Genomic DNA, 14,320 nt, shown 5'->3' with positions numbered 1-14,320 from the left:
GAAGGGGCGGTGGAAGGAGAACAGCAGCCCCTGGGGGGTCGGGACAGGAAAGAACTAGTGAACCCGCTCTCTGGGAGGTATTGCCAGGGGCGGCACTGGCATCGCAGGAAGTGGGGGGGACAAGGACAGAGCCAACAGGAGTAGGGCGGGGATCAGGGAGAGAATCCGGGAAGGAGGTAGAGGCAGGATCCGGAGCCTCCACAGGTGAGACGCCAGAAGGTGGCTCCTCCTGGCCAGGCTCAAGGATCTGGGAAGTGGGCAGGGGACCCCTAACGATGCCGGGCGCAGCCACTGTGGCACGTGCGGCAGCCTCGGCACCCAGAGAGAGATGGTGGTCAATGGGGTCCCCGCTGAGGAAGGAGGGCGGGTCCTCCACACCCAAGAGGGACACCCCCTGGGAAGCGGGTCTCGGCAGCGGTGCACTGGCCGTCGCCCCAAGGGGCTCGGCAGCTGCCAACAGAGTGCCACCCGCAGCCGAGTCGAGGGAAGATTCCAGGGGACCCTCAGAGGTGGGAGCAGAAACAGCGGGTAAGGGAAGGGAACCCAGGGACAGGGGGGACGTAGTGAGGTCGCCCAGATCGAGGCCCGCCAGCAGAGGGTCATCCTCCCCCTGCGTGACTGGGGTCAAACCCAGGGCCTCGATTTCTGCGTAGATGGGAGGGAGATCACCGTTCACCACCCCAGGGCCCTCCCCGCCAGCACCCGAGGCGATACCCACCGCGGCGCTCTCAGAGGCGCCAAGTGGGAAGGGGGCGAGAGAGGCTCCCTCGGGGGCATCCACGGGAAGGGACCCCGGAGGAGGAGCGGTGTCACCTTCCGGTGCTGCCACGGCATCCTCAGCCGGCACCACAAACTGGGAGTCATCAAGGGACAAGGCAGAAGACTCGACATCGGCGCCCCCCTTCCTGCTCTTCCGGGGGGCCTCCGAATCCGAAGGATGTAAAGAAACTCGAGCCTTCCGCTTGCCCCGCTTCCCCTGCACTAAGGACCAGCCCTCCATGGCATCATCCGGGGGCTGGCTAACAGGGGTCGGCTCGGGGGGCAAGGGCAATGGCTCGGACTCGAGGAGGCAGTGGTGGGACAGCAGAAACCGGGGAGGATTCCCCCTGGGACGAGCCCTCTCCCACGGCCGGCGGTAGCCCCGCCACACCCTCCTCCACAGAGGTGGACGGAGAAGGAGGAGGAGGGGCAGCTGCGGGTGCCGGGCAGCTAGGGGGACCGGCGATGACAGGACCGGCGCCTTGCCGGGGCTCAGGGGTCCCGGACGCTCCTCCGTGCTGGGCCAAGGGACAGTCCCTCCGGACATGCCCCATCGCCCGGCAGAGGTAGCACCGGGCCTCCCCCGTTGAGTAATGCACCCGGTAGTGGGCTCCCTGGTAAGGGACCAGAAAGGACCCCTCGAGCGCCTCTCTGCCACGCGCCGCCGGCAGCAGTTGAAGCTGCACTTGCCGGCGGAACGAGAGAACATGACGGAGGGCGGGGTCCTTGCAGCCCAAGGGGAGAGGGCTGATGACAGAGATGGGGCGTCCCAGGGCAGAAAGGGCGGGCAGCAGGGCGGCATTGGGCAGGAAGGGAGGGACGGAGGTCAAGATCAAGCGGACCCCCAGGTCTTCTAAAGGCTCCAGGGGGGCGAACACGCCCCCCACCGCCAGGCCCGTCTCTACCGCCTCCTGGGCGGCAGCCTCCGATGCCAGGAAGAAGACCACCTTCCCATACATTTTGGAGGCCGCCACGATGGCCGTGGGCCCCACTACCCTGGCCAACGCCCGCACGTAGGTCTCCACGTGGGGCGAGGCGGGCACCAGGAGGCAACGGACGCCGTGCTTCCTGGTCAAAGAGGGAAAGGGGCCCCGGCCGCTGTAGATGTTGGCGGAAGCGGCGGGCGGAGGAGCAGCGGCAGGCGGGGGGGGCCGCCGCCACCTGGGCGTACGCCCTGGGGGCCGGGGGAGGGACACCTGCAGAGCTGGTGGAGGGAACAGCGGGGAGGGACGCCGCAGCCAGTAGCGGGGCTGCGGCAACGGGGGCAGTCTCCGCCATGGAGGGCCTGGCCTTTCTAGCGGGGCCCTTACCCTTCTTCCCACCCCGACCCTTCCCACCGGCTGGGGGGGCTCCCCCCGAATCAGAAGGGGCGAGAGACGTGGCAGCAACGGAGGTCTCCCCAGTACTCGCTGCTGCCAGTGCCCCAGCAGGGGCGGTGGTAGGTGGATCAGCAGCGGCGGTCGAGGTAGCGGCTTGCGCAGTGGACACGGGGGCAGGTGGAGGAGGGGCAGTGGGAGCATCGCGAGGGGTCTCCCCCGCCGCGTCCCCCGCCATAACGAGAGCGGGGAGGGGGACAAACAGCGAGGGGAGGGGAAGGAGAGGAGGCGGCCACCTTTCCCCGCTAGGCTGCAGGCAGGGGAGGAGGGTGCCAGAAGGGGAAGGCTAAAGGGGCGTGGGGAGCAACCAAGGACTATGGGTGGGATTGGTGCAGGGCACCAACGCAGAGGGGGGTTCCGGCTCCTCCAGTTGCACTAGGGGAGCGGGGGGGCAACGGCAGAGGGGGGAGTGCAGTGAACAAGGGGAAACCAAATGGGGAAGGGCACAAGCGCCTGAGAGGGGGCGTGGGTGCATGGGGGGGAACCGATCAGGGCTGGGGGAGCACAGGGTGGGGGGAAAGGGCGAGCTGAGATTGGGGTAGAGGGACTACGGGGACAGCTACAGGGCCGGGGCAGAACTATCAGGCAGCAGAGGGAAATAGGTGGGGCGGACAAATGTGGCAAAGGGGAGGGGGTCAGTCCAGTATGAGGGGGGAGGTGGTGCACCCACAGGCACTTGTGCCAAAAAGTCAATGGTTGGCTGCTGCTGCTGCAGGCCCAAATGGTGGAAGTGGGCGTGGTGAGCCAGGCGAGCAGCTCAGACCCAGAGGCAGGAGTCCAAAGCAGAAGGAAAACAGCCAGCGGGGGTGGTGGAGGGGCAACGATGGTGGTGGGGGCGAAGGGGGACACTGATGGACTGGGGGCAGGCTCCATGCCACACCCCCGCTGCCCCAGCAGACACAGTCCAAACCCCCACCACAAGAGCACAGTTTGAAAAAGACTCAGTCCAGAAAAGCCCCCTCCACAGTGGTCTTCATACTGTCTCCAGCAGCGGGTGGTCCTCCTCTCCTTCCTCTCCTCCTCCGGGCACCAACAGCTCCCCAGCAACATCCACAGTAGCCCCAGCAGCTCCAGGTGGTGATGGTCTGGCATCCAGGCAGGAGGGACCCCGCTCAGAGGGTGGTGTCCCCAGCAACAAGAGCTGGGGTCCCTCACTCCCCTCCTCTCTGGGAAGCAGGCCAGCAGCCCCCCCCCCAAGGGGCTGTAGGTGGAATAACAGCAGTAACTGAGGTGGGGGGGAACCACCAGCCAGCCAGCAAACAGACAGCAGAGAGAGGGGTAGGCGGTGGTGTCTAGCCCAGCCAGGGAAGCAGCAGGAGCAGGAACAGCAGCAAAAACAGCAGCAGCGAGGGCCCAGCGCCCAGCAGGAACAGCAGCAGCAGCCCTCTCCCTCCGTCCTCTACAGCAGAGTGGTAGAAGGAAGAGTCAGTACTGGCCCCAGGAGAAGCAGGCTTCTGCTCCCTGAGGGACCAGAGCAGGGGCTGCACTAGAGTAATCAGGAACCTGCTAGAACCAATTAAGGCAGACAGGCTGATTAGAACACCTGCAGCCAATCAAGGCAGGCTAATCAGGGCACCTGGGTTTAAAAAGGAGCTCACTCCCGTCAGGAAGGGGGGATCCAGAGGAGAGGAAGTGCATGTGAGGAGCTGGAAGCAAGAGGCACAAGGAGCGGAGAGTGAGAGGCTGTGCTGCTGGAGCACTAAGGAGTACAAGCGTTATCAGACACCAGGAGGAAGGTCCTGTGGTGAGGATAAAGAAGGTGTTTGGAGGAGGCCATGGGGAAGTAGCCCAGGGAGTTGTAGCTGTCATGCAGCTGTTACAGGAGGCACTCTAGACAGCTGCGATCCACAGGGCCCTGGGCTGGAACCCAGAGTAGAGGGTGGGCCCGGGTTCCCCCCAAACCTCCCAACTCCTGATCAGACACAGGAGGAGTTGACCCAGACTGTGGGGAAGATCACTGAGGTGAGCAAATCTGCCAATAAGAGCAGGACCCACCAAGGTAGAGGAGGAACTTTGTCACAGTTGTTACAGGTTGCATCTTGGGCTGAGAAGCTTTTGAAGTGATTTTTACTTTCCACACTTTTCTTCTTTCCTACCATCAGAGTAACAAACGCTTGCAAATACCCTGGTGTCTTGCCACTGCTGCAGAGTTCTGCTGTTGGGGTGTATTGCTGGAGACACATTATTTCTGTGCTAAAACCTTCGTTATAGGGAAGCAGTCAAATTGAAACATCTAGTCCTCTTACTGGCAGACTTTTTTACTGGAGCTGCTCATCTAACTCATCGTGAATTAGGTTCCCAGTGCCGCTTGTATGTGGATAGCTGACACAGCACTGCTGTGAAATGGCTTTTCACTTGTGGTGCTCACTTTCATGCTGAACTGGCCTGGCCTGCTGTTGTCTTGCTGTGAGTAGGTTTCCATTGCGGCATGTGGTACATCGTGAGAGTGTGGCCTTGCCTGTGTCTGAGCCCCAAGTCTGCAGTTGTGCTGAAGATGCCTTCAGTCACCAGGGGTGGTTTATAGTACTTTACTCTGAGTTGCTGTCCTGAGCAAACTAGGTGCTGCTCCCAGCTTTCCAGAGTCAGGGACTCCTCCCCAGTTAGGTACATTCTCCTGAAATTCTGACATGACTATAAGACACGGCAGTTTAAAGAGATACGACTTGAGTGGCACAATTAGCACCACATATGCATGGATCTTGGAGTGCAGCTGGTTAAATTCAAGGGATTGACGAGTTCAAACTCTGTCTATTCTTTAGTTTGGCCACCTGATCTAGACCCCTCCTGGCCTCCTCTACGACACAGACTTCCCATTTAAAAATCTCAGATGAAATGATGCTGGACTCCAGGGTCAATCTGATTTCCTCACTGCTGGGAAAGCATCTTCCCACTTGTACAGTATTGCACAGGTGCAAAGGGATGGCTTTTATCTTCCTGTGAAGCATCCATACTAGCCACAGCCAGATGGAGGATACCCATTCTGAGGATCTGGTGTTCAAGGTAGTATGGAAAATGGTACGTTTCCTAAACAAGATTTCTTAAAACCTAAAGGGGTAGGGGTGTGTGAGGGTGTTTTCTCCCCTGAATGACTGTATTAGAGGTAACATTTGTTCACTGAATGGGAATTTCAGGCCAGCAAACATTCCTGAGTTAAGCAATGGCAAATGATAAAGGAATGTCTGTTAATGTTTGTTTTTGATTCTACAAACTGCTCACGATCTGTGTAGCTTGTCTGTGGGGTTTGATGACTTTATCATCTATATCAGATCTACAAATTAACTGTCTAATTAGAGACCTGGGAAAGCTGTTGCTTGTACTGTAATTTCTAAACTGCTGAAGATATAATCTTACAACTCCTAAGTGTAATGAAATTAATACACTGGCACAGAAGAGTGTCTCCCAGAGTTACCAGTGTATATGTAAAGATGTTTAGTTGCCTGATTGGGCTTTGCGCATGAGGAACATTTGTGTAGAAAATCAGACCTTGGATTTTGCTCAGCAGAGTGGAAATTAAGTAATTCCTTTCCAGTGTGAAGCACTGGATTAGTCACCAGAAGAGAGATCTGATCATCTTCTTTCTTCTGTGTTCAGCGGTGCAGCTTTGTAAGAATTATGGTGCAATCCTGCAAACACATTAACACCTGAATCACTTTCATCATGTGAGTAATCCCATTCATCACTCAGTGGCAAGAGCTGACTGTTCATGTAACTCGTCCCATTTAAAAATTAGGCTTGTGCTTCAATGTTTGCAGGTTTGGGGCCAAAGCCCAATGAAGTCAATGGAAAGTTTACTATTGACTGACTTTGGATCAGGCCCTAGATGTGCTAGGCGAGGCTTACACGTTCATTTTTTTTGCAGTCCCCGCCTCCCCTCCAGTTGATTTCCATTACAGCAATCTGTTTTATGGACGCAACAATCTGTGTTCCTATTTAATAGTTTTGTACTGCTGCTCAATACACAGTTATCACAAAGATGATTTCTCTGCTTATTTACAGTGGGCGGTGGTGGTGGTATCGCTGGCTTAATTGAGCTGTGACATATAATATTTTGAAGGCACTGTAATTATTTTTCTGCTTGGTGCCAGAATGTTGCATTGCTAATGTGCCCTGCAGGATGCCACTGAAAGGCCAGGAGGTGTTAGCTGTGTATGTATATTTAATGACTTCCTTAATTATTAAACTCTGAAATGAAACCTCAACAGAGCATGGGGACAGGCTGTCCTACAAAACTTGGGATGGTTTGAACTTCTGAGCAGACCTAGACTTCCTAGTTTCTCTTGTCACTAGAAGTGGATGTTTCGACACCTCTGCTGCTCATGTAGTGGGATGCTTAAAATGAAGGCATGGTGCTTTCCTTCCTTCCTTCCTTCCTTCACAAGAGAAAGGGACACAGGCCAAAGTTGAGCCTCAGATTTGTGTGTCTTGGTTTCCTTTCTGCTTACGGACTATTGGCCCCAGCTGCTCTCACAGTTACTCCTCTTAAGCGTTGTTCTACCTGCCCTCCATACTATCTCCATCCTTTACCCTCCTCCCTCTTCCTTTTCCCCTTTAATCTGATCCTGTTCTGTCTTCCCTCCTCACCTAGCCTTGTCCTACAACAGGTTTGTAAAATCCTTCTCCATTCCAGTATGCTAGGGTATAAGTAACAAAACTTTTTTTATAACCTGGCTTCTAACCTTCATTGCATCTTGCTTATTCCGATACTGGTAGTGGTGGTCCTCAGATTTATTTTGTCTGGAAACGTATTCCAGTTCAGTACTTTATTGGCATGGGGAGCATTGGCCTATCCTAGGAAGACCGGCTTAAGGGGATGAACAGCTTCAGACTGAAATGTCTTTGAAATTTGTTTTTATTTCTTCTTTTGAAGAAAGGTACATAAAGGTGACTTCATAAAAGCTCCTAGGATCAGGGGCGGCTCCAGGCCCCAGCATGCCAAGCGCGTGCTTGGGGCTGCATGCCACGGGGAGCACCCTGCCGATCGCCGGGAGTGTGACAGGCGGCTCCGGTGGACCTCCCACAGGCGTGCCCGCAGGGGAGGGTCCGCTGGTCCCACGGCTCTGGTGGACCTCCCGCAGGCATGTCCGTGGGGTGGGTGCTGGGGTCCGCTGGTCCTGCGGCTCCAGTGGACCTCCCGCGGGGGAGGGTCTGCTGGTCCCGAGGCTCCAGTGGACCAAAACCGCAGGACCAGTGGACCCTCCGCAGGCACGCCTGCGGGAGGTCCACCGGAGTCGCCAGCCGCCTTCCCGGCGACCAGCAGAGTGCCCTCCGCGGCATGCCGCCCTGCTTGGGGCGGCAAAATGTCTAGAGCTGCCCCTTCCTAGGATCAGCTCACCAAATGAACTTGTCAGCCTGTTATACAATAACAACATTCATGGACTTGAAGTCTGTTGAAGGAAGGAAAGGTTTCGGGTGGAATCTGTCAGAGTGGTGGTTGCGGTATGTAAATAGATTGATAAGGAAAGCTGCAGTTGCAACACCAAGCAGTTTGCAGGTGAAACAGCAAGTGCTATGTACCCACTGGGTGGGCTTTTCAAGAGTGCTTAGTGTTGGCCACGTTCTGCTCCCATTAAAGACAGTTGGGGTTGTAGCAGAGTTAGGGCAAATGAGGAGCACTCCCAAAATTCCCACCTAACTCATTAATCTATCAGGAGAGCTTTAAGCCTCTTACCCATGTGTCTGAAATTGTAAATGAACCCTGTAATAGAGCTAGTGGGGAAATGAATGTTAATGTCATAAGTGTTAAACCAGCATTAGTGATGGAAATTGGGGTATTCTCCATGTCCAGTAATTAGGCTACCTTTTGTGTCCACAGAGGTAAAGGCCATGCGGCCAGATGCCATCTGCTCCGGCATTCCATAAAGACTAAATGTTACTCAGAGCCTAAATTGGCACAGACAGACTAGTCTGTTTCTCTTGCTGAAATCTTTCTGGCTTGTTACAGTCATTTTGCCCAGCCATGTTCTAGTGGTTGCGTTCGCAGTCCCAAGAAATGTAGCAGGTGTCTCACAATAGAAGCAAAGCTTAAAGAGCTTAAATGACATGTTGTCAACTACCTAGTGAAAATCACTTTGCCATTTAACTTGTTCATATTTATCCTCTTAGAATTTGGGTCACTTTCTGCTTTTCCCCCGCTGATTCTTTTCGGTCTGTCCAGCAAACAGCTCTCACTTCATTTCCCTGCTGTTTTCAATAGAGTGGGATCAATGTGGCTGCCTCAGTTTACTTCTGTCTTTCCTGCTCTGGAAAAGGAGTGGTGTTTTCACTTCCTCGTGCGGAGCAGCAGAGGGAGCTCAGAGCTAACTTTGTAATGAGCCATTGCATGGATTTCCAAGAAGAGCTCTCCGTCTGGAGGAGTTGTATTGGCACAGAAAGAGGTGAGAGGCCTGCTCTGGCTGAGTTCTCTGCCTGGTGGGTGCACCTGTGGGTTCTACTTTCCTTTCAGTTGCTCTTATTTTTAAAGCATCTCTGTAAATGCAGTTTCCACTGCTGCCATTTGCTTTTCTCCAAATGCAAATCCATTTTCCTAAGTCTGTGTCGTTTTCCTGCTGGCCAGGGATCTCATCACTTCATCCTAGACTCATCCATCTTGGCTTAGAAACAAAACAGTGGGAAACATTTAAAAGTCAAATTCCTGGCCAAATTGTGTGACCTCGTGTTGGAATCAGGGAAGGGAATTAGATCATCTCCTGTTGTTTGTTTCTTGATGACTCCACCTTAAGACTGGGAGGGTTAACGACTAATCAGGGAAAGAGGCAATGAAGGCAAGGGCAGCTCCACCCGCCCCAGTCCATGGTCTCTCTTGCTGGGGCTCTCCTGCTGAGTGCTGTGAGAATGACCAGGTGCACTAAGTTGATGGTTTGAAGCTGAATGGGGTTGGTTGGTGGGGAGGACAGTTTGGGGCCGGCAGGGTGTCTACAGCAATGGGGGCATGCAGCAAAGAGAACCTCCTGTTTGGGTTGGTGAGTTCAGTATCAAAAGATCAAGAACCCCAATGCAGAGTGAGACGCCATGGAGACTGGAGTCCTCAACCCATAGCCCAAGTTCTTTGCTGTGGTGGCTACCTGTGGTACTTTCTCCACACCATGCTGCCAGGCTGCTTCAACCCAACCAGAAGCGCTGACCTTCTGAAGGAGACTTCAGTCTCAATGGCGTCTCGCATAGGTAGGTAGGTGGGTGGGCACTTTTCTGCTAGGAACTAGACTTAGACCACTCAGCCATTCTGTATAGAGCACTCAGCTATTATGGAGTTGCAGCTCTCATCCAGAATTGAGGTGGGGCAGCTTCATAAAGCTGAAAAGTTCCATGACAGACTGTCAAGTCTGCGTAATCCAGTTCCCACCTGAATATCCAGCTTCATGTTGTTAACAGTTGAGGAGGGCAGAAATGAAATACACAGTTTAAGCTTTTGTTAGGAAAGTGAACTGAAGCCCCAGCCCCTTAGTAGAATTGAAGACATTTAACAAACTGGCCACTAATAACTGAAAGCACCAGCCTCCAGCTTTATCTTTTCATTGGCTCAGTTCTAATCCAGCCTTTTTAAGCAGCTCCGACTTTTATTGTTCATTGTTGGCAAGCGCTGCTTTTGTTGTCAGTGGTCTGTTGCTATCAGCTTATTATAAGAAGTGACATTTAATACCATTCCTGTACATCTTGAATATAGGCTCAGTCCAAACTGCTTGACTCAGATTTATAGTGTGGACTCCCTTGAGCCAGGCAAGGCATGAATTAGATTTGATGTCCCTGAGCACAGTATTGGGCAGAGAGCACTGCTGACTGCCTTCTAGATTTTCAGAGTGAAGCTTGCGTTCAACAGCAGAGTTTTTACTTTTTCCTTATATTTGGAAGGTGGTGAGGAAAGTGGTACAGTGAAGGGCCCTCAGGCCTCTAACAACCTCACTGGTAACAGTCCAAGCAAAAATTAAAGAAGCCACCATGGAATTTACCCTTCATTATGCAACATCCTGAGGGTGCCTGCACTTGAGTGTGTCTTGGAGGCATATTTTAATTTGTACCCAGGTTCAGGGAGAGTGTTGCTAATAAATTCTTAATTTCTTCCTTCCTGCTTCCCAGATTGTTCTGCCTTTGTATACAGATGAGTAACAGAGCAGAGGAGAAACTGAAGGAGTCTCAGTGGTTCAAGAAGATAGATACTTGTAGGGCATGGAGGAGCCAATCCAAGTTCCTACGGCGGGAAGAAATTACTGACAGTAGTTGTGCCACTCATAAAAACCCGTCTACCTTCACTTCTTTCATAATGAAATGTTGGCAAATGGATGAGCACACGGCCCACTACATCTTGCTAAAATGAAAGGACTGTGAAGTTTTGCTGCAGGTTTCGCTTACTCTGTGCTTTGTTCCTACAAAAATGATGTCCTGTACCCATGTAATCAAGCCTTCATTTTCGTATTTGCACACATCAGTGATTCCCATCTCTGTCTCATACCTTCCAGGTTGAACTTTTTGCACCATGTATTTTCTTTTGCTCTTGAATTTAATTTCAGAGCTGTGCGGAGGAAGAAGTTGTGCTTTGGGAGAGAGAGGCTAATGCGGAGGAGTATGGAGTTTTAATGTGATGTAGCCAAAAAGTCGTTGTCAAAGTTGCCTTTAATCCAGACAAGTTCTTCACTAGCCGGAGCCTGTGCCAAGTTATTAACAGCTGCCATTCAGTTCTCCTCATGCCCCCAGTTAGAGCTAGAGAGCTCACCGTGACTATGGAACACCTGGTAGGTAGTGCAGAGCCGGGCGAGGATGGGAGGGAGAGAGGACACAGGAGACTGGGTGCATTTGGCCAAGCAGCATTTCACTGGGCATCTTGTCTTGTTTAACCCAGGGACGGCTGGTGACTGGTTGTGCTGAGGGGTTTAGTGCACAATTTCTGCAACTACTCATTCAAATCCTTCAGTGCTGTGCTCTGTTGTGGGTTGATTCTTCTGCGAAATGTCAGATAATCCTGGTCTTGAGGGTGCAAACTCAGACACTGGAGTTTAAAGTGTTGGCATGCACCAGTCTGCATGGGAAGTGCCTGTGTAAGATATTGCCTTAAGCATGTGACTGTCTCCTGCTTTCTGTAGCCAGGCCCGAGAAGAGCTTGCCACTGACTCCAGGCTTAGTGACTTTGCCTTTAGCTCAAGTGGTAGAAGCCTGTTTCCCTGCTGACGGCTACTGGGGCATGTCCGAGATTCACACTCCTCTGTGCTCAGTCTGCAGTGGCCATGAGTCTGCTATAGCCCCATCTACAAAGCCTGGGCTCTCTAGCTCAATCTCTAACAGCTCCTGGTTGTAGCTCTCCAGATTCTTGGTTCAGTCCCTGGACTGTCAGCCAGGATGATGTTGGCCAACACATCCGCATGTGGTGGTGTGTTTAAGCTTGAATACTCATTCTGCTCAGAATAGAAACAAGGTCATGTGACTTCTTTGACCACTAGGATTTCGCTAAACCATTCAAATTTCAAATATTCATGATCACTCTCCACAGTGCGTTTTATCAACATGAGAAAATTGCAGTCTGGAAGCAGGAGGAGTCTCACTTCACGTCGTCTGCTGGTAGTTATTCACGTGGTTCTGCTAGGGACGTGCATTTGTTGATCAGAGAGAAGACTGGTTGAATTTAAAAGCTCCCTTTTCTGTAAATGTAGGGCCCAGCCATATAAGATGCACCACTAAGCTCCAGTGAAATGCTAAGCACCCACCCCGCTATACGCCATCTGTGCTTTTGTAAAGTGCAATCATTTAAACACGTGGGCTTTTAACAATACAGCCAAATACTTCCAAGCCTACTATTTTCAGCTCCCTCCTACATCCCCTAATCTTGTTTGCAATACTACATTGAACTCTGGGCTTAATGCCTTGTGACATCTTGGTTTCTTTACCTTCACAATTTGCCAGTGTTCCTACCTTAGGTATCTGACTCAGAGTACCCTTAAGTCTTTGGTTTTCTTCAAGAGAGGCTGGTGTGAATGTTTTGTAAGATGGGAGTAAATATCTGTTCTTTTCAGTAAGCCAGTATATAGCTTGAAGCTGTACAGAAACCCTGAGGCTAACACTTTCACCCCTGGGTGCTTACAGTTAAATTAGTATTTAGGCATCCAAATCAAAGTGACTTTCAGCAAATTGGCCAGGCCACTTTGATTTCACTGCCTGTATACAGCCCCGATCCAGCAAACCATGTAAGCACATATATAACTCTAAGCACAAGTAGTCCCATAGACTTCAATGGCTTGACTTGCCTGTTTAAAGTTGGGCATGTTCTTAAGTGCTTTGCTGGATCAGGCCATGTAGATGGAATTTAAGCATCCAGGTTTGAAAACATTTGGCCTTAGCATCCTGTGACTTATTTATTTGTGATCTTCCCACAGGGAAGACTTCCACACACAGGCCCTGAATCTGTGGATGGGTTCCTTGTGTAAAATAAATATAAAAGCTATAGAGAAGAGGAAGGGACAACTGCTTTCATAGTATGGCAAACTACTGAGCCTCTTGGGCTGGAGAAGAGTGTTCCTCCCACAAATTTCTTACTTGCCTACCCCTTTAAGGCTAAATCTCCATTATGCTGTACAGCTCTCTTTCTCTCCTATAGTGTACATTCACCTCGAGAGAGGTGGGAGTCAGAGCATGGCAGGATGATTTATACATGAGGTAACTTCAGAGCATCTGACATCAGTGATGCTAAGTTAAGTAGAGGTGATCCACGCTTTCCATTAGTTGTGTATGATGCTCATTCAGCTTTTCACGTCAGTGAAGTTGCACTGAAATACGATCGCTGTTATCATGCAACAAGCAGTTCTTAAATTCCACCATGCTCTTGTTGAAAAATGACCTGCCTTAGGGGGTTGTGGGTGACTTTTTGCTGAGAAATAACTGACTAATGCTGTTAATTCTGGCTGCCGATAGAAAACAACATTTCTGAAAAACTGCTCTGATAGGAGGCTAATTAGGCCTGTCTTACGAAGAAATAGAAAATGAAATGTAATGATCCTTCATGTTTCAGTGCACCTGTGGAAAAGCCTCATATCCTGATGTAACTAGTTACAAGCTTTACATTTGCCTTTTGATTGACATTTTCACTGCATTTTCTTTGCAGTTTGCTGCTTCGTTGTACACAAGCGGTGCCATGAATTTGTTACTTTCTCCTGCCCGGGTGCTGATAAAGGTCCTGCTTCTGATGTAAGTAAATTCAGCAGCTGATCTCCTGTTTATGGGTTTGCAATGTGAAGTCATGGGGGGAGACACTCGTGAGCCAGATTGCCAGTAAAAATTTCAACCTCTGCTTGAAATTATGGGGGCAGATCTTGAATGCAAATTGCCCCTCAATAAACATTCTTTTTGTCTCTTGTATGCACAACAAAGCTTTTGAGAAGAGATTCTGCTGACTCTTTTGGTGGATAGTGGTTGCGCCAGCGAAAATGTTGCCCTTTCACATGATCCTCTAATTTCAGCACTATTAGTCATGTAAACTATTTGTATATTTTTGAGGTTTTATAATAAAGACTTTCAGATGGGTGGTCACTTGTTGCCAGTTGAGACAGAACCACCTCAGTGTCACAGAAGAAGTGCTGAGGCTTGAGCAGAGTGTTGGGAACCTGAGCTGTCATCCCATCTGCCTCTGGTACCTTGACTAAGTTACTGCCTCAGTTCCCCATCTGTAAATTTTTCATCTTTAATATACTTCCTGCACTGGCTAACCTGTAGTTCCAAGGGTTAATTAACCCTTGCCAAACACTTCTAAGTGCTAAAATAGCTATTTGAATCTTGCTATAGAAGACCTTGTAGACTGTTCTGTTGTCCCTAGCGATACTTCTTAAACATCTACCCTAGCTAAAATAGCTGATCGTTTCATCATTTGTCACACTGATGAACTAACTGTCAGAGGATGATTTGTAGTTTTTAAAGATCTATCTTTAGTGGGTGGCTAATCTACAGGGTTTCCTCTGAGCCCTAAAGACTCTATTGATCCTGACCCCTCTTCATCACCTTAATTATCATGCCACAATCCAGTCACTATTTAAAGTGCTAGCCCTATCCACTATTCCAATATTTGATGAGAATTCACCTCTGTTTCAATTTAGACTCTCTTGGTCATTAATATACAAAGTCATCCCTGATTATCTTAATGCCATGGGTGTTTACCAGAAAAAAATACATATTTTTCAAGAATCTCAATTACAATATTAGCCCTCAGATTTAAT

General features: G+C 50.8%; 1 protein-coding gene across 6 annotated transcripts in view; it reads left to right on the top strand.

Annotated features, from left to right (window-relative positions):
• PRKCB (protein kinase C beta) overlaps positions 1 to 14,320 on the top strand; it is a 273,320-nt gene that overhangs the window by 86,808 nt on the left and 172,192 nt on the right. For 5 of the 6 annotated variants that reach the window (XR_007776387.1, XR_007776386.1, XM_050968581.1 and 2 more), the window contains exon 3: positions 13,216 to 13,298. The exons of the other annotated variant lie outside the window; for it this stretch is intronic. Coding sequence is in view for 2 of the 5 variants with exons in the window: in XM_050968581.1 (XP_050824538.1) it covers positions 13,216 to 13,298 (83 nt within the window). In the remaining 3 variants the exon portion in view is untranslated. The remainder of the gene's footprint in view (positions 1 to 13,215; positions 13,299 to 14,320) is intronic. 6 annotated transcript variants of the gene reach the window in all.

Source organism: Gopherus flavomarginatus, chromosome 9, assembly GCF_025201925.1.
Source record: "Gopherus flavomarginatus isolate rGopFla2 chromosome 9, rGopFla2.mat.asm, whole genome shotgun sequence".
NCBI classification, from domain to species: domain Eukaryota; kingdom Metazoa; phylum Chordata; order Testudines; family Testudinidae; genus Gopherus; species Gopherus flavomarginatus.
Note: the sequence above shows the minus strand (reverse complement) of the source record. Positions and strands in the feature narration are given on the sequence as shown.